General features: G+C 49.3%; 1 protein-coding gene across 1 annotated transcript in view; it reads right to left on the bottom strand.

The window, feature by feature from the left end:
* The window catches only part of LOC147119171 (uncharacterized), a 169253-nt gene that overhangs the window by 9655 nt on the left and 138683 nt on the right, over positions 1–20915 (bottom strand). The window contains exon 6 of the mRNA XM_085984043.1: positions 10478–10544. Within this exon, the coding sequence (XP_085840169.1) occupies positions 10478–10544 (67 nt within the window). The remainder of the gene's footprint in view (positions 1–10477; positions 10545–20915) is intronic.

Raw genomic sequence — 20915 nt, forward strand, 5'->3', positions numbered from 1 at the left:
AAACTATTTCCGCTGGTTGGGGATTCTAGGACTGGGGACATAGTCTAAAAATTATAGCCAGACCTTTCAGGAGTGAAATTAGGAAACACTTCTACACACAAAGGGTGGTAGAAGTTTGGAACTCTCTTCCGCAAACAGCAATTGATGTTAGATCAATTGTTAATTTTAAATCTGAGATTGATAGGTTTTTGTTACCCAAAGGTATTAAGGGATATGGGCCAAAGGCAGGTGTATGGAGTTAGGTCACAGATCAGCCATGATCTCATTGAATGGCGGAACAGGCTCGAGGGGCTGAATGGCCTCCTCCTGTCCTATGTTCCTAACTAGTGATTTGTGAAGGTTTAGTGTAACTTCCTTGTTTTTGTATTCAATGGCCCTATTTGCAAAGCCAAGTATCCCATACGCTTTCTGAACCGCCTCACCAACTTGCCGTGGCACTTTCAAAGATTTGTGAATCTGGACCCCCAGGTCCCTCTGCTCTTGCACCCCCTGAAAATAGTCCAATTTAGATTATACGGCCTCTCCCTGTTGTTTCTCCCAAAGTGCATCACTTCACACTTATCCTCATTTAATTTCATCTGCCTTGTGTCTGCTCATTTCACAGCCTGTCTCTGCCCTCCTGAAGTCTGCTACTATTATGCTCACTATTTACTACGTTGCCAAGTTTTTTATCATCTGTAAACTTCGAACTTGTACACCTATACCCAAGTCCAGGTCAGTTATATATAACAAGAAAAACAATGGTCCTAATCCCGACCCCTGGGGGAACCCACTGCATACTTCCCTCCAGTCAGAAAAACATCCCTCAGCAGTACTCACTGTCGCCTCTCCCTTAGCCAATTATACCCAAATTACCATCAGACCTTTAATTCCCTGTGCTTCTATTCCCCGAGTAAGTCTCTTATGTGGTACTTTATCAAATGCCTTTAGAAAGTCCATGTATACAACATCTGCTGCACTACCTTCATCAACTCTCTGTTACTTCATCAAAGAACTCAATCAGGTTAGTCAGACACGATTTGCCTTTAACAAATCCATACTGGCTGCCCCTTATTAACCCATGCTTCTCCAAGTGAGAATTAATTTTGTCCTTGACAGTGGTCTCTAGTTGTTCACCGACCACTGACATTAGACTGATTGGCCTGTAGTTACCAGGTTTATCCCTCTCCCCTTTTTTAAACAGGGGTGTAACATTTGCAATCCTCCAGTCCTCTGGCACCACTCCCATATATCTGAGGGAGATTGAAAGATTGTGGTCGGAGCTTCTGCTATCTCCACCCTAGCTTCCCTCAGCAATCTAGGATGCATCACATCTGGACCGGGTGACTTGTTAACGTTGAGTGATGACAACCTATTTAGCACCTCCTTTCTATCCATTTTTATCCAATTTCTCTACTCCCCCCTCCTCTACTGCGACATTAACTTCATCCTCTTCTTTTGTGAAGACAGATGCTAAGTACTCATTCAGTACCTCAGCCACGCCCTCTGCCTCCGTATGATGAGCTCCTATTTGGTCCCTAATCGGCCCCACCATTCCTTTAACTATCCTTTTACTTTTCATATGTTTATAGAAGATTTTTGGGTTCTCTTTTATGTTACCCACTAATCTTTTCTCATCGTCTCTCTTTGCCCTTCTTATATCCTGTTTCAATTTCCCCCGCACTCTCTGTATTCTGCCTGGTTTTTGACTGTATTCTGTACCTGACATTTGTCGTAAACCTCCTTTTTCTGTTTTATTCTAACCTCGATATCCTTTGTCATCGGGAGCTCGAGCTTTGGATGCCCCATCTTTCCTCCTTATGGGAATATGTTTGGTTTGTACCCGAACTATCTCAGCCTTGAAGGCCTGCCATTGGTCATTCACTGTTTTCCTGGACATTCTTTGTTTCCAGTCCACCTGAGCGCGATCCCTTCTCAAATCACTGAAATTGGTTCTCTTCCAGCTGGGTATTTTCACCGTTGATTTTATTTTGTCCCTTTCCATAACTGCTTTAAACCTGGTGTGGAGATGCCGGAGTTGGACTGGGGTGGACAAATGTAAGAAGTCACACAACACCAGGTTATAGTCCAACAGCTTTATTTGAAATCACAAGCTTTCGGAGCGCTGCTCCTTCGCCAGGTGACGAAGGAGCAGCGCTCCGAAAGCTTGTGATTTCAAATAAAGCTGTTGGACTATAACCTGGTGTTGTGTGACTTCTTACTTTAAACCTAATAATATTGTGATCACTGTTAACCAGATCCCTCCTGCCCCAGAACTGATGAGAGACCCTTTAAATGTTCTGACTGTGCAAAGAGGTTTCAGAGGTCATCCAACCTGCTGAGTCACCAGCGAGTTCACACAGATCTTCAAAGAAAGGAAGATGTTTTAGAAAGGCTGACGACACTAAAAGTTCGCAGCCATCTCAGAGTAGTGTCCCTTTAATTACAATCTCACGGAACAAGAAGAATCGCTGTCCCTTTAACTATCACAAATCCCTGTGTGGAGGAGAGGGGGAGATACGGTCTGTCCCAGTAACTGTCGCAGAACAGAATTAACGACCCTGTCCCATAAGGGCTTGACCCTCAGCCACTCCCTGCTTTTCCTCAAGTGTCTGATCCTTAAAGTTCTCATCCTTGTTTTCAAATCCCTCCGTGGCCTCGCCCCTCCCTATCCCTGTAATTTATTTCAGCCCCTACAACCCCCCGAGATATCTGCGCTCCTCTAATTCTGGCCTCTTGAGCATCCCTGATTTTAATCGCTCCACCATTGGTGGCCGTGCCTTCAGCTGCCTGGGCCCTAAGCTCTGGAATTCCTTCCCTAAATCTCTCCATCTCTCTACCTCTCTCTCCTTCTTTAAGATGCTCCTTAAAACCTACCTCTTTGACCAAGCTTTTGGTCATCTGCCCGAATATCTCCTTATGTGGCTCGGTGTCAAATTTTGTTTTCTAACGATCCTGTGAAGAGCCTTGGGATGTTTTACTACATTTAAGGCGCTTTATAAATACAAGTGGTTGTTGTTGTTTCCTGAAACTAATAATAAATTCCCCAGAGGGAAAAAACTTGTCCTTTTACTCCCAAATATTAAAAAGTTTGTTCTACAGAAGCACAGGGTTTATCTGCTTTTATTGATGAATTTAAAAAGTCTGTATTAAAACCTGAGCCAGTGTGTTGTGAGACAAAGAGCCTTGTGTCCAATAAGGGGAATAAAGGCCCACAGCCTCCCCTGGCCCCGGGCCCTGAACAAGGGACTGGAGAAACTCGCTGCCCTGCGGATCAGACAATCAGCCGGTGCTAGTCCTGCCCCTCGGGCTCCCCGATTGGTTGGAGGACCTGCCGCCGACTCGCTCCTCCAGCCCCGCCCTGCTCGCCCCCTATTGGTCGGAAGCTCCCGTCAATCAGGCCGTGGGCCCGGGTCACGTGTCCCTCGCCAACAACAAAGAAAGCCTCCCGCGGGCGCCAGGCGGCCGCAGGTCGGCGGGAGCGGGGTTGGGAGATTAATAAACTGCGGGTAGGCCGCGCCGTAGGGTTTATAAAGTCGGAGAACAGCCTCAGGCCTGAATGAGATCCAGCGGCCTGGTCTGTGTTCCGCCGGACGGCAGCGGTGAGGCTTTTTCTCGGTGACAGGCCCGGGTTACGCGCCGCCATCTTGGTGGAGGAAAGACGGACCGGTTCCACCTGCAGCACGGCCCATGCGCAGCCATCTTCTCACCTCCTGAGGCGGTCCCTGGGATCGAGGATAACGTGCTTCCGCTAACAATGGGTTATCAGGTGACTGATGAGCGCGACACCAGGAAACCCGGACAGGAGAAACCACAACTGGATCGACACAGCAGAGCCGCCAATCCAGAGCCGGCTTGTATCAGGGAGGGCGCTGGATGCGGAAGTCGGTCCCTGGCCGCCTGTGTAGGTCTTTTTGTTGCTTCAGTTTGAGCTGGAGTGGAGATGGAGGAGAAGCTGCTGGGTTTAACCCCCAGTACTTCTGAGCCCAGGAGGACCCAACAATTTCCAATGTGAGACTGTCAAGGGAGGTGGATTCTGGGGGAGATTAGGTTGCTAAACATACACTATCCCTACAATATAAAAGATTATTGTTTTAGGAACAAGTATTTCTGTAGAGGCTTTTAATCTATTTTACATATGCAGATTTTTTTATTCATTCTTGGGGTGTGGGTGTCGCTGGATTGCCCAGCATTTATTGCCCATCACTAGTTGCCCTTGAGAAGGTGGTGGTGAGCCGCCTTCTTGAACCACTGCAGTCCGTGTGGTGAAGGTGCTCCCACAGTGCTGTTAGGGACGGAGTTCCAGGATTGTGACCCAGTGACAATGAAGGAATGACGATCTATGTCCAAGTCAGGATGGTGTGTGACTTGCAGATGATGGTGTTCCCATGCACCTGTTGTTCTTTTCATTCTAGGCGGTAGAAGTCATGGGACAGGTAGGGTGGCAGGTTCCCTTCCATAAGAACACAAGAATTAGGAGCAGGAGTGGGCCATACGGCCCCTCGAGCCTGCTCCGCCATTCAATAAGGTCATGGCTGATCTTCAACCTGAACTTGACGTTCCCGCCCGATCCCCATATCCCTGAGGGACATCAGTGAACCAGTTGGGATTTTACGACAATCCGGCAGCTTTCATCGTTACTTTTTGTCTAGTACCGGCCCCACAAATTCCCAGATTCATTGAGCTCAATTTCAAAACCTGTCTTTGTGTTTTTGTGCGTTTTCTCTCACGCTCCCTTTTTCCTGTTTTATATTCATTTTACAGGGTATTCGAAGGGGAGGATTTGTAGACGGAAAATTTAACTCAAACGTCACATCAAGATCTGACAGAGTCACTCAATTCATCGGGACCTGAATATCATCAAACATAACATGGAAGCAAAAAGCACCGTTCACAGCGGGGAGAAACCGTCCACGTGTTCTGTGTGTGGACGAGGATTCAGTCGATCCTCTGGCCTGGCAAAACACAAGCGCAGTCACACCGGGGAGAAACCGTGGAAATGTGGGGACTGTGGGAAAGGATTTGATTACCCGTATCAGCTGGAAATTCATCAGCGCAGTCACACTGGTGAGAGGCTGTTCACCTGCTCCGTCTGTGGGAAGGGATTCACTCAGTCATCTGACCTGCTGACACACCAGCGAGTTCACACTGGGGAGAGGCCGTTCACCTGCTCCGTGTATGGAAAGGGATTCACTCAGTCATTCACCCTGCTGAGACACCAACTTGTTCACACCATAGTGAGACATTTTAAATGTTCTGACTGTGAGAAGAGCTTTAAAAGCAAAAAGTATCTGCTGACACACCAGCGAGTTTGCACTGGGGAGAGGCCGTTCACCTGCTCCGTGCATGGGAACGGATTCACTTGTTCATGCCACCTGCTGAGACACCAGCGAGCTCACACTGATAAGAGACCTTTTAAATGTTCTGACTGTGAGCAGAGCTTTAAAAGCAAAAATGATCTGTTGGCACACCAACGCACTCACACTGGGGAGAGGCGGTTCACCTGTTCCGAGTGTGGGAAGGGATTCACTCATTCATCCAACCTGTTGAGACACCAGCGAGTTCACAAGTGACGGCAGGGGTTGGATTCTGCATATTGCTGCTGTTAATCACATCCAGGACTGAATCCTGTTCACTCTGATAGTTGGGTTCACTCCTGCTGTTGAACTCCAGCACTGACCCTGCTGAAGGTTGTAGGCTCAGGGAGTGGGGCCTCCAGGAGTGGACGGTAAGAAAGCTGGGTTTCGGTATCCTGACAAATATATGGCGAGGAACCAGAGGAATCCTTACTAAGGAAATGACTGGGGTTTCACCGGCCAGCGTAGGTCTTGGGGTGAATGATGCCTTACTCCCTGAACTATCTTACATTGAACCCAGTTGAGATCAAGAGATCAGATGAATACGTGGCTAGAGGAATGGTGCAAGGGGGAGGGATTCAAATTCCTGGGACATTGGACCCGGTTCTGGGGGAGGTGGGACCAGTACAAACTGGATGGTTTGCACCTGGGCAGGACTGGGACTGATGTCCTTGGGGGAGTGTTTGCTAGTGCTCTGGGGGAGGGTTGAAACTAAAATGGCAGGGGGTTGGGAACCTGAGCAGGGAGACAGAAGAAATGGAAACAAGGATAGAAGCAAAAGACAGGAAGGAGAAAAACAAAGGTGGCAGTCAGAGAAATCAAGGGTTCAAATCAAACATGGCCACAGTAAATAATAATTCTAAAAGGTCTAAGAGTGTTAAAAAAAACAAGCCTGCAGGCCTTGTGTCAATGCGAGGAGCATTCTTAATAAGGTGGATGAATTAGCTGCGCAAATAGAGGTAAACGGATATGATATGATTGGGATTACGGAAACATGGCTCCAGGGTGACCAAGGCTGGGAACTCAACATCCAGGGGTATTCAATATTCAGGAAAGATAGGCAAATAGGAAAAGGAGGTGGGGTAGCATTACTGGTTAAAGAGGGGATTAACACAATTGAAAGGAAGGATATTAGCTCTGATGATGTGGAATCTGTATGGGTAGAACTGAGAAATACCATGGGGCAGAAAACGTTAGTGGGAGTGGTATATAGACCTCCAAACAGTAATGCGGAGGTTGGGGATGGCATTAAATGGGAAATTAGAGACGCGTGCAATAAGGGCAAAGCCTTTATCATGGGTGACTTTAATCTACATATAGATTGGGCTAACCAAATTAGTAACAATACTGTGGAGGAGGAATTCCTGGAGTGTATACGAGATGGTTTCCTGGACCAATATGTCGAGGAACCAACTAGAGATCAGGCAATCTTAGACTGGGTATTATGTAATGAGAATGGATTAATTAGCAATCTTGTTGTGCGAGGCCCCTTGGGTCAGAGCGATCATAATATGATAGAATTCTTCATTAAGATGGAGAGTGGAGTAGTTGACTCAGAGACTAGGGTCCTGAATTTAAATAAAGGAAGCTACGATGGTATGAGGCACGAGTTGGGTAGGATTGATTTGGGCATGTTACTCAAAGGGTTGACGGTGGATAGGCAATGGCAAACATTCAAAGATCGCATGGATGAACTACAGAATTTGTTCATCCCTGTTTGGCATAAAAATAAAACAAAAAAGGTGACTCAACCGTGGTTAACAAGGGAAATTAGGGATAGCATAAGATCCAAGGAGAAGATATATAAATTGGCCAGCAAAAGCAGTAAACCTGAGGATTGGGAGCAGTTTAGGATTCAGCAAAGGAGGACAAAGGGATTAATTAAGAGGGGGAAAATAGAGTATGAGAGTAAGCTTGCAGGGAACACAAAAACTGACTGTAAAAGCTTTTATAGATATGTGAAGAGAAAAAGATTGGTGAAGTCAAGCATAGGTCCCTTGCAGTCAGAATCAGGGGAATTAATAATGGGGAACAAAGAAATGGCTGACCAATTAAATACATACTTTGGTTCTGTCTTCACAAAGGAGGACACAAATAACCTCCCAGAGATGTCAGGGAACATAGGGTCTAATGAGAGAGAGGAACTGAAAGAAATCAGTATTTGTAGGGAAATGGTGTTAGGGAAATTGATGGGATTGAAGGCCGATAAATACCCAGGGCCTGATAATCTACATCCTAGGGTACTTAAGGAAGTGGCCCTAGAAATAGTAGATGCATTGCTGGTCATCTTCCAAAATTCGATCGACTGTGGAACAGTTCCCATGGATTGGAGGGTAGCTAATGTTACCCCACTATTCAAAAAAGGTGGTAGAGAGAAAACGGGGAATTATAGACCGGTAAGCCTGACATCGGTAGTGGGGAAAATGCTAGAGTCCATTATAAAAGATGTAATAGCAGAGCACTTGGAAAACAGTGACAGGATCGGACAAAGTCAACATAGATTTACAAAAGGTAAATTGTGCTTGACTAATCTACTGGAATTTTTTGATGATATAACTGGTAGAAGGGAGAACCAGTGGATGTGGTGTATTTGAACTTTCAGAAGGCTTTCGATAAGGTCCCGCATAAGAGATTAGCGTGTAAAGTTAAGGCACGTGGGATTGGGGGCAAGGTACTGACTTGGATAAAGAACTGGTTGGCAGACAGGAAGCAAAGAGTTGGAATAAACGGGTCTTTTTCCAAGTGGCAGGCAGTGACTAGTGGGGTACCGCAGGGATCGGTCCTAGGACCCCAGCTATTCACAATATATATTAATGATCTAGACGAGGGAACTAGATGTAATATCTCCAAGTTTGCAGATGACACAAAGCTGGGTGGGCATGCGTGCTGTGAGGAGGATGCCGAGAAACTCCAGTATGATTTGGGCAGGTTGAGTTATTGGGCAGAAGCATGGGAGATGCAGTATAATGTGGATAAATGCAAGGTTATCCACTTTGGTGGCAAAAACAGGAAGGCAGATTATTATCCGAACGGCAATAGATTGGGAGAAGGGGAAGTGCAACGAGACCTGGGTGTCCTTGTGCACCAGTCGCTGAAGGTAAGCATGCAGGTGCAGCAGGCGGTTAAGAAGGCAAATGGCATATTGGCCTTCGTAACGAGAGGGTTTGAGTACAGGAACAAGGATGTCTTGCTGCAGTTGTACAAGGCCTTGGTGAGACCACATCTTGAGTATTGTGTGCAGTTTTGGTCGCCTTATCTGAGGGAGGATGTTCTTGCCATGGAGGGAGTGCAGCAAAGATTCACCAGGCTGATATCTGAGATGGCAGGAATGACGTCTGAGGAGAGATTGGGTCGATTGGGTTATGCTTGCTGGATTTTAGAAGAATGAGAGGGGATCTAAGGATAAGGGGTAAGCCATTTAGAACAGGGTGAGGAGGAATTTCTTCAACCAGAGAGTGATGATCCTGTGGAATTCTGTACCACAGAAGGCAGTGGAGGCCAATTCATTAAATATATTCAAGAAGGAGTTGGATATATTTCTTAAGGCTAAAGGGATCAAGGGATATGGGGAGAAGGCAGGGACAGGATACTGAATTTGGATGATCAGCCATGATCTCATTGAATGGTGGAGCAGGCTCGAGGGGCTGAATGGCCTACTCTTGTTCCTATCTTCTATGTTTAAGAGGAAATCAGTGCCATCAGCGAGTTCACACTGACAAGAGATGTTTTAAATGCTCGGACTGTGGGAAGTGTTATAAAAGATCCAAGGACCTGATGTGACATCAGCGAGTTCACACTGACAAGAGATCTTTTAAATGCTCGGACTGCGGGAAGTGTTATAAAAGTTCTGAGCACCTGACGTGCCATCAACATGTTCACACTGACGAGACACCGTTCAGGTGTTCTCACTGCGGGACTCGGTTCAGGCGATCATCTGAACTCACTGTACACCAACGCACTCACACCGGGAAGAGGCCGTTCACCTGCTCTGTCTGAGGAAAGGGATTCACTCAGTCATCCAACCTACTGACACAGCAGCGAGTTCACACTGGGGAGAGGCCCTTCACCTGCACTGTGTGTGGGAAGGGATTCACTCGATCATTCAGCCTGCTGAGCCACCAGAGAGTTCACACTGGCGAGAGACAGTTCACCTGCTCCGTGTGTGGGAAGGGATTCACTCAGTCATCCCACCTACTGATTCATCAGCGAGTTCACAAGCGACTGCAGGGGTTGTATTCTGCTGTTATTGCTGCTGTTAATCACATCCAGGACTGAACCCTGTTCATTCTGACAGTTGGGTTCACTCCTGCTGTTGAACTCCACCACTGACCCTGCTGAAGGTTGTAGGCTCAGGGAGTGGGGCCTCCAGGAGTGGACGGTAAGAAAGCTGGGTTTCGGTATCCTGACAAATATATGATGAGGAACCAGAGGAATCCTTACGAAGGAAATGACTGGGGTTTCACCGGCCAGCGTAGGTCTAGGGGTGAATGATGCCTGACTCCCTGAACTATCTTACATTGAACCCAGTTCAGATCAAGATGAATGAGTTTACAGGAGAATAGAGAGAAATATCACCCACAGTTTATGGAGACAAAAGCAGCCATTAGAGAAGCTCAGAGATCTTTGGAAAAGAAGATGGTGCTCAATAGTGGTAATAATGGCAAAATCTTTCCCAGCTCCGTCAGGAGGCAGAATCCCGTTAAAGATGGTTTCGGGCAGGGATGGGCAATGATTTGGGCTGGAGGGCCACTTAACAAGTTGTGGTGAGCTGTTGAGGGCCGCACACCAATGTTGCCCCTAAGGTGCGGGGCTGCACAGTGGCGCAGCAATGGTGAGGCCCCGCGCAGGCCGCTCACCAGCTCCTGCAGCTGGGAGAGAAACCACGCAGCGCATTTAAAGGGACCGCGCACGTTGGTGAGAGCAAAGTGTTCAATTGGTGAATCGGAAACAGTCCGACTCTTAGTGTTGAGCATCGCACCACTTCTACCCTCCCAATAATTTATCAACATAAATTCAGATAGTCCTCAGATACTATTTTAAATACACAGAATGTGGTGTAAGATAGTAAAATCTGCCGTTACTAGATGAATGAAATGAGTGATCGATCGCTCGATCGATTATATGTTGGACTGAAAGTGCACGTGGCTGTTTGGCCGAGCGGCTCGAGTCTTTTGAAGCACAAGTAGCTCTTTGTGGACACTGTTTCTGCTTCAAAAAACGGAAGAACATCAGAAGTCATTAACGGAGATGGGCACAGCATGCCAGCTCAACAAATGGCACCAAAGAATGGTGGGATGTGGGTTGATGCCCATTCTCCCTCACACTGCAAATCCTTAATCCCCACTGGACTGTCGGGAAGAAAGAGGGGGGTCAACAGAAAGTGAGCGTGTCCCCACAAGGAAGTCCATTTGGAGGGTGAGACCCCACGGGTCACAGTAGAACGGCAGGGTCAGAGCAAGCTGCCCACCTGTTCCCTCAGCTGAGAATGCTTTGGTTGTGTGCAGGGACCTAAAGAGAAAAAAACACACAACAAAAAGTAAAAGGCAAAAGAAAACTTCAAAGGATTTGCTTAAAGTAAGAAAATATATTTGTAAAATAACTGCAGGTAGTTCTTTGGCTAAACTCTTACTTAGTCAAACAATCATATTCCAATAAGTGATATTACAGCTTGCTGTTGATGATAATTAGAGATGTACTTTGTAGATAAATAATGTACGAGATTAAAAAGCAGAAAGCTTCCCATTTGGGGATTCCTGTTGCTGCGGAACTGCTCAGGCTGTTTCCATTGTTATTTTATTGTCCTTTTGGCCATTTTTAGTAGTTGTCCTTCTAGTTCAGATATGCTGGGGGTAATTTGAACCTCCCCCACCTGACGGGATTGAATTTCCTGCTCGTTTTACACCTTCCCCGGTTTTGCTCTCCAATGATTTCAGTCGAAAGTGAAATCGGGCGGGGTGTAAAACAAACGGCCGATCTGATCGCATTAGTTTCCCGCTGGGTGTGTGAGGTTAAAATCACCCCCTGCTGTTTCCAAATACAACCCAAGCAAATTTCTCCTGACAATAGTTTGGTTCTGATCCTTAATAATGTTCCAGCTACTCTTATCACCACAATTGCTTTAATTCTGACATTTGGCCTGTGATCTGACAGCAAAGCAGTGATCTCTTCACATGCAGTGAGCAAATGGGAACAAACTGGAGGTCCATTGTGCAGGAAGAAACCCAGACACGTGACGACCTTTTCTCTCATTTGAAGATGTGCATTGCTGAAGAGGATAAGACAGCTTGTAATGTGGAGGACACTCTAGTGTCAGGCAGTGTGCTTGGAGATGTCCAAATATTCATCACCATCCAGTCTGGTCCTCCGCATTGAAAACTCTTGGAACATCTCGGATTTGTGAAACATTGAGGTTGATTTTATTGGAAATATCAAATTCAGCTCTGATTTGCAAACCTTTATTATCGCAATGCTCTTGCCATTGAGATGCATTAGTCAGCTGAATAAGGTAGATTTGCTATTTTCAATAAATACAGGGTTCAGTTTCATATTTCCCAATATGATTGGCTTCCCAAGTCCATTAAACACCACAGATCAGATCATTCAGTCAGGCTCATTGTCAAAGAAAGGCTCAATTGCAACTGGCACATGGGCAAGAATGGAATGTCGATCCTTCTCTTGCAGCTGATCGGGGATCTTGGATGTGTTTGACGTTGCTGAGATTGCTGAGCTTAGACTTCTTGGGGCTGATTTTCATTCTGGGTGGACATCGGGTGAGCGGTGCGATGGTGCTGCCTGTCCAATGTCTTCAGCGAGAGGACCCAGCCATTTTGATGGCCGGGCCTCATCTGTGCAATCTCCAGCTCCAACCGCTAAACCAGGGCTGACAGGGAGCTTGCAGATCGGAGGGCGGGGGGTGGGTGAAACTGGAAATCTGGCGGCTCCTCCATGGAACAGAGCCAGACACATTGATGCAGAAAATGGCAGATTCCATTTGCCTGCCTTTGTTTGTGGTTGTGACTCCCCTGCTGCCTCGGAGACAATGACCCGCCTCCTGACGTTATGTGGGCTGGAGTCAGGCTGGGGTCGGGTGCGGCGGATGTTCGGCCTCAAAGCCAAGCCTTGGTGGGCTGGATTGAATCTATTGGCGGGCCGGGAAATGGCCCATGGGCCGTATTTTGCCACCACTGCCCTTGTCCGTATCATCAACAGCTCAACAGAGTCAGGGATTGTTCCCCGAGATTGGAAGGCAGCTCACAGAGTACCCATTTTCCAAAAAGAGCCAGGGAACTCCAGGCCCATCAGTGTGACCTCCACCACAGGGAAGATGCTTGAAGGGATCCTAAGAGATGCTGTTTATGATCACCGGGGAGGAGAAGGGGCCGTTAGAGAGACTCACACCGCTTCTGGAAAAGATGGTCGCGTCCTACAAACCTGCTTGAGTTTATTGAAGAAATTTAACCCTTTTACACCGATATCATTCTGGTGAATCTGGGCCGCGACCCCTCTCCAAGGCCAATATATCCTTCCTGAGGTGCGGTGCCCAGATCTGAACGCAATACTCCAGATGGGTTCTAGCCAGAGCTCTGTACAGCTCCCACCTGCTGAGACACAAGCGAGTTCACACTGGGGAGAGGCCGTTCACCTGCTCCGTGTGTGGGAAGGGATTCACTCAGTCATCCCACCCTGCTGAGACACCAGCGAGTTCACAAGTGACTGCAGGATTTGGATTCTGCTGTTATTGCTGCTGTTAATCACATCCAGGACTGAACCATGTTCATTCTGACAGTTGGAGTTTGTTTCTGCTGATGTTAGTAACCCCTATAACTGGGCTGCAGTTTAATATTCTGGATATAAGTCAAATAAATCTGCTTTGTTTCAAACACACTTTGTATCGAGTCGTTGATGTCTCTAAGATAAGAGGAGACTAATTGACGTCCTGTTACTGACTGTTCCATTTTGGGCCTTTTCACCTTTGTTAAAGAAAGACTTGTATTCATACAGCACCTTTCACAACTTCAGGACATCCCAAAGCACTTTACAGCCAATGAAGTACCTTTGAAGAGCAGTCACTGTTGTAATGTAGGAAACGCGGCAGCAAACAAGGTCCCACAGACAGCAATGTGATAATGACCAGATGATCAGTTTTAGTGATGTTGGTTCAGGGAGAAATGTTGGCCAGGACTCCAGGGAGAACTCCCCTGCTCTTCGAAATAACATCATGGGATCTTTTATAAAAACAGAAAATGCTGGAAATACTCAGCAGGTCAGGCAGCATCTGTGGGGAGAGAAACAGAGATAACGTTTCAGGTCGATGACCCCAGTTCTGACGAAAGGTCATCGACCTGAAACGTTAACTCTGTTTCTCTCTCCACAGATGCTGCCTGACCTGCTGAGTATTTCCAGCATTTTCTGATTTAATTTCAGATTTCCAGCATCCGCAGTATTTTGCTTTAGTTTCAGATCTTTTATGTCCAGTTGTGAGCGCAGAGGGGGCCTCGCTAGAACATCTCGTCCGAAAGATGGACAGTGCAGTGCTTACTCAGTATTGCATTGGCGTGTCGGCCGAGATTTTGTTCTCAAGTCTCTGGAGGTGGACTTGATCCCACAACCTTCTGACTCAGAGATGAGAGAGAGAGAGAAAAAGAGAGAGAGTGCTCCCACTGAGCCATGACGAACACCCGATCCTTACTCTAGATTATTTCAGGTCTCATACCTTCAGCTACGCTCATGGACAAGTCCCAGCTCCCCATACCTTCCAGAGTGCCTCCCCTACCCTTGGTATGCAGGTAAGGTGTCGGTAACATGTCCGTGTACCTGCCCTGGGAGTGTTTGATGGGACAGTGTAGAGGGAGCTTTACTCTGGATCTAACCCGTGCTGTACCTGCCCTGGGAGTGTTTGATGGGACAGTGTAGAGGGAGCTTTACTCGGTATCTAACCCGTGCTGTACCTGCCCTGGGAGTGTTTGATGGGACAGTGTAGAGGGAGCTTTACTCTGTATCTAATCCATGCTGTACCTGCCCTGGGAGTGTTTGATGGGACAGTGTAGAGGGAGCTTTACTCTGTATCTAACCCGTGCTGTATCTGCCCTGGGAGTGTTTGATGGGACAGTGTAGAGGGAGCTTTACTCTGTATCTAACCCGTGCTATACCTGTCCTGGGAGTGTTTGATGGGACAGTGTAGAGGGAGCTTTACTCTGTATCTAATCCATGCTGTACCTGCCCTGGGAGTGTTTGATGGGACAGTGTAGAGGGAGCTTTACTCTGTATCTAACCCGTGCTGTACCTGCCCTGGGACTGCTGATGGGATAGTGTAGAGGGAGCTTTACTCTGTATCTAACCCGTGCTGTATCTGCCCTGGGAGTGTTTGATGGGACAGTGTAGAGGGAGCTTTACTCTGTATCTAACCCGTGCTGTACCGACCATAGGAGTGTTTGATGGGGCAGTGGAGAGGGAGCTTTACTCTGTATCTAACCTGTGCTGTACCTGCCCTGGGAGTGTTTGATGGGACAGTGTAGAGGGAGCTTTACTCTGTATATAACCCGTGCTGTACCTGCCCTGGGCGTGTTTGATGGGACAGTGTAGAGAGGGCTTTACTCTGTATCTAACCCATGCTGTACTTGCCCTGGGAGTGTTTGATGGGATAGTGTAGAGTGAGCTTTACTCTGTATCTAACCGGTGCTGTACCTGCCCTGGGAGTGTTTGATGGGACAGTGCAGATGGAGCTTTACTCTGTATCTAACCCATGCTGTACCTCCCCTGGGAGTGTTTGATGGGACAGTGTAGAGGGAGCTTTACTCTGTATCTAACCCATGCTGTACCTGCCCCGGGAGTGTTTGATGAGAAAGTTTAGAGGGAACTTTACTCTGTATCTATCCCGTGCTGTACCTGCCCTGGGAGTGTTTGATGGGACAGTGTAGAGGGGGCTTTAATCTGTATCTAACCCATGCTGTACCTGCCCCAGGAGTGTTTGATGGGACAGTGTAGAGGGAGCTTTACTCTGTATCTAACTGTGATGAAATATATGCCTTCATCAGCCCATGTGTTTTACCTGCTTGTATTGTGTGAACCGCCCCCTTTTGTTCCTATTGTGTGTATTGGCTACGCCCCTGTCTTTTGCCATATAAAGGTCTCAAGAGCTGTATGAGTCATTCCTACCAGACGAACCCGATGTGGGAAGACCTGTAATGCTGCAATGTTCTTAGTGATTAAAAGCCTTCAGTTGAATCCTTGTCTTTGAGTTATTGACGGCGTATCAATTTTAATCACTAAAACACCAAGATGGATCGACTCCTGAAACCAGAGCGCTTGGATCTGGACCCCCATGCCTCAGACACAGCCACACAGTTCGGACACTGGTTCCGGTGCTTCGAATTTTTAATTGCAAACTCATCCACCACCATAGCAGCCGCAACCGCTACCGGAGACATGAAACTGGGAATCCTGCGAAACTGGGTGAGCCATCGGGTCTCCCCTCTCATCCAAGATGCCACCAGCTACGGGGATGCCTGCACCATTCTGAAGGCCCACTACGTGCGGCCAATAAATGAGGTGTACGCCAGGCATCTTCTGACTACTCGCACGCAGCGGCATGGTGAGTCACTAGAGGACTTTATACTAAGCCTAAAAGTACTGGGCAGAGACTGTAACTGTAAGGCCGTGTCTGCCATCGTGTACACGGAGGAGCTGATTCGAGACTCCCTTATTGCGGGCCTCAGTTCAAATTACATTCGGCAGAAACTGTTTGAAAAGGAGGGACTGGACCTAAAACAGGCTATAGATATAGCGCGATCGCTGGATATGGCCCAGAAGAACTCTGAATCCTGTTCCCCAGGCCACGCGGCCCACTCCGCCTCGTGCGCGCCGTGGGGGCCACCATCTTGGAAGCCATCTTCACCTCCCAGGTCTCAGGCCAGCCCAGCACCATCGGAGCCCCAGCCTCCACCCAGGAGCCCCACTACTGCCGCGATGCATCGGGGCCTGAAATGCTACTTCTGCGGTCAGGACAAACACTCCAGGCATCTGTGCCCAGCGAAGGGCACCACCTGTTTTAAATGCGGGAAGGACATTTCAGCAAAGTCTGCAGAGGGAACCCCGCCTCCAACTCCACCACCGCCGCGTGCGTGCCGTGGGAGCGGCCATCTTGGAAGCCATCTTGTCCACCCTCATGGAGTCCACCATCTTGCCCCGACTACACGGACCTCCAGGACCCACTGGTGGCCTCGATCACAGTGGATCAATCCAGGCCGCATCCGTTGTCTAAATCGATGATGGACATAGAGGTAAACGGGAACAAGGTTAAATGCTTGATTGACTGCGGGAGCACCGAAAGCTTTATTCATCCTAGCCTGGTAAAACGACTTTCACTAACGATAGTCCCCACACAGGGCAAAATCGCCATGGCCGATAAGACTCATACCTCAAAAATTACAGGTTTCTGCACGGTTATGTTGTCGGTAAAAGGCAATGATTACAGAGATTTTAAACTATTGATAATGCCAGATCTCTGTGTGAGCGTGATCTTGGGTCTGGACTTCCAGTGCCACCACCAAAGTATCACGCTTACCTACGGTGGGTCCCAGCCGCCCCTCACAGTGTGCGGTCTGGCTACCCTGAAGGTCAAGCCGCCCTCTCTGTTCGCCAACCTCGCACCCAACTGTCGACCCATAGCGACCAAGAGTAGGCGGTACAGCTGGGAGGATAGACGGTTCATTGCGTCGGAAGTAGAAAGACTCAAGCGGGAGGGTATCATCGAATGCAGTACCAGCCCGTGGCGCGCCCAGGTAGTAGTAGTTAAGGGTAGCGAAAAGAAGCGGATGGTGATAGATTATAGCCAGACAGTTAATCTATACACCCAGCTAGACGCCTACCCTCTGCCCCGCATAGCGGATATGGTTAACCAAATCGCGCAATACCGGGTATTTTCCACCATCGACCTAAAATCGGCATACCACCAGCTCCCCATTAGGCCGGAGGACCGTCCATACACCGCCTTCGAGGCGAACGGACGTCTCTACCACTTCCTCAGAGTCCCCTTTGGGGTAACGAACGGGGTCTCGGTCTTCCAGCGGGAGATGGACCGCATGGCTGATGAGAACCAGTTAACAGCCACCTACCCATACCTAGACAACGTCACCATCTGCGGCCACGACCAGCAAGACCACGACTCGAACCTCGCGAGATTTCTGAAAACCGCCCTCAGACTCAATCTCAACTACAATGAGGATAAGTGTGTCTTTAGCACCACGCGCCTCTGTATCCTGGGCTGCGTGGTGGAAAACGGGGAAATCGGTCTGGACCCCGACCGATTGCGCCCCCTACGGGAGCTACCCCTACCAAACACTCCCAAGGCCCTGAAAAGGTGCCTGGGGTTCTTCTCCTATTACGCCCAATGGGTCCCCAATTATTCCGACAAGGCCCGTCCCCTCCTGAAATCAACGTCCTTCCTGCTCACGGCCGAGGCCCATGCCGCCTTCAACAGCATTAAACACGACATTGAGAAGGCAGCGCTGCGGGCAGTGGACGAAAACATCCCTTTCCAGGTTGAAACCGATGCGTCCGACTTCGCTTTAGCAGCCACCCTCAACCAGGATGGGCGGCCCGTAGCCTTTTTCTCAAGAACCCTCCAAGGGCCCGAGATCAGGCACTCCTCGGTAGAGAAGGAGGCCCAGGCCATAGTGGAGGCAGTGCGGCGCTGGAGGCACTACCTAGCCGGCAAACGCTTCACCCTGCTTACCGACCAGCGGTTGGTAGCCTTCATGTTTAACAACAAACAGAGGGGGAAGATCAAGAACGACAAAATTCTCAGGTGGCGGATCGAACTCTCCACGTTTGAGTACGACATAATATATAGGCCGGGGGCCCTCAACGAATCCCCCGACGCCCTATCACGAGGGATGTGTGCCAGCATCCAGGGGGACAGGCTACAGGGCCTCCACAATGGCCTCTGCCACCCGGGGGTCACCCGGCTATTCCACTTTATAAAATCCCGTAACCTGCCCTATTCTATCGAGGAGGTCCGGTCTATGACCAGGGACTGCCGCACCTGTGCGGAATGCAAGCCCCGTTTTTTCAGGCCCGACCGAGCCCACCTGATCAAAGCTACACGGCCATTCGAGCGCCTGAGCTTAGATTTCAAGGGACCACTCCCCTCCACCGACCGCAATGTGTACTTTCTCAACATTGTGGACGAGTACTCCCGCTTCCCATTCGCCTACCCCTGCCCAGATATGACAAGTGCCACAGTCATCAAGTGCCTCGGCAACCTGTTTTGCACGTTCGGCATGCCCAACTACATCCACACTGACAGGGGGGCGTCGTTCATGAGCGACGAACTGCGCCAATACCTGCTGTCGAAGGGGATAGCCACGAGTCGGACCACTAGTTATAACCCCCGGGGTAATGGGCAAGTGGAGAGGGAGAACGTGACAGTGTGGAAGGCGGTCACCTTAGCACTAAGGTCTAAAGGCCTCCCCACCTCCCGCTGGCAGGAGGTCCTCCCAGACGTACTCCACTCGATAAGGTCGCTACTGTGTACTGCTACTAATGCCACTCCTCACGAGAAGATGTTTGTTTTTCCCCGCAAATCAACCTCAGGAGTATCCCTACCCTCGTGGCTCTCCACCCCAGGGACAGTCCTGTTACGGAAACATGTGAGGGGCCACAAAATGGATCCCCTCGTGGAGGCAGTACACCTACTCCACGCAAACCCACAGTACGCGTACGTCAAGCACGCCGACGGGCGTGAAGACACCGTGTCCATAAAGGACCTCGCCTCGGCAGGAAGCGACGACGACGACCCATCACCACCACCCCCAGAAGAACCTCCACCATCCCCAGAGGTATCCTCACCACCCCCAGAAGTACCTGCAACACCCCCAGCACATGGGTATGCCCAGGAGGGCACCACGGACTCCCGGTCGGAACCCGAGGTACTGTTGCGACGCTCAGGAAGGACTATCACACCCCGGGACAGACTAAATCTGTAGAAGGGGTGAATGTGATGAAATATATGCCTTCAACAGCCCATGTGTTTTACCTGCTTGTATTGTGTGAACCGCCCCCTTTTGTTCCTATTGTGTGTATTGGCTACGCCCCTGTCTTTTGCCATATAAAGGTCTCAAGAGCTGTATGAGTCATTCCTACCAGACGAACCCGATGTGGGAAGACCTGTAATGCTGCAATGTTCTTAGTGATTAAAAGCCTTCAGTTGAATCCTTGTCTTTGAGTTATTGACGGCGTATCACTAACCCGTGCTGTACCTGCCCTGGGAGTGTTTGATGGGACAGTGTAGAGGGAACTTTACTCTGTATGTAACCCGTGCTGTACCTGCCCTAGGAGTTTTTGATGGGACAGTGTAGAGGGAGCTTTACTCTGTATCTAACCCGTGCTGTACCTGCCTTGGGAGTGTTTGATGGGTCTGTAGAGGGAGCTTTACTCTGTATCTAACCCATGCTGTCCCTGCCCTGGGAGTGTTTGATGGGACAGTGTAGAGGGAGCTTTACTCTGTATCTAACCCATGCTGTACCTGCCCTGGGAGTGTTTGATGGGACAGTGTAGGTCAGGGGTTCTCTGAGGCCCCTGCTGTGTTATAAAAATTCCCAGGACCCCCTGTAACACAACACAAGTATTCATTGATTGTAAACGCTTTGGGACATCCTGAGATCACAGAAGCCTCTTTATAAATGCAAGTCTTTCCTTTTCAAATCTCTGTGCTTTATTTTTTGAAATAAATAGTTATTTGACGATTAAGTGCGGTAATAGTATGTTTTCTCCAATACAAGAGGCCCGGTGACCTCACAAGCTGCCTTGTGGCCGCCTTCCTTCCAGCCCACGTGATCTGCTCACCTGAGCAGAGCCCAGCTCCCAGGCGGAGAGTGCACTGATTGGCCCTTTCTCGCCCCGCCCACCCCCACAGCCACCAATCGGAGAGTGAGCAAGTGCAGTGGGCGGGGCTGACGTTTGATTGACAATTATTGCTCCCGCTCGCGGCGCTTTGAATTTCGCCCCAACAATGGACGGCGGTTGGAGGCGGGACTTGGGCCTAGCGGATTGGCTGCTGGCCTTTGACAGTTGACGGGACCAATCCCCGGGGCCGCGGGCTGTCCTGCTCAGTGGCGCCGCCTGCTGTGAGGGCGAGCGGCGGCTGGAGCTGCGGGTCCCGCAAACTGCGCCTGCGCAGTGCTCCTGTTCCAGTGGGAGAAGGTATTCAACGGGCTGGGCTCCTGGAATTGGGAATGGCCCCACCCTCCAATAAACCCCAGCCTGGATTTGTAGGGGGGAAGGGGGGAGATGGGGGCAACAGGCTGGATGGAGATGATGGGAATCTGGATCAACCCAATTGGCAGCGAGCGAGCGAGGGGCGGTTTCCGCAGCCTTGGCCCCATCGCGCCCCACATCGCTTCCCCCGCGGCTGCTCAATGGGAACTGAGCCGGCGCCCGGTGTTTGGGCTGCTTGTGGGAGAAAGAATGAAAGAGGGAGAGAGTTTCTGGGCCCACCCCTTGAAACCTTCTCACGGACCCCGGTTGAGAACCTCTGACCGACAAGAGGCGCTGCAGCAACTCACCAAGGCTTCTTCGGCA

This window comes from Somniosus microcephalus, chromosome 4 (genome assembly GCF_052327205.1).
Source record: "Somniosus microcephalus isolate GS21.2 chromosome 4, FLI_Smic_1.0, whole genome shotgun sequence".
Taxonomy (NCBI): Eukaryota; Metazoa; Chordata; class Chondrichthyes; order Squaliformes; family Somniosidae; genus Somniosus; species Somniosus microcephalus.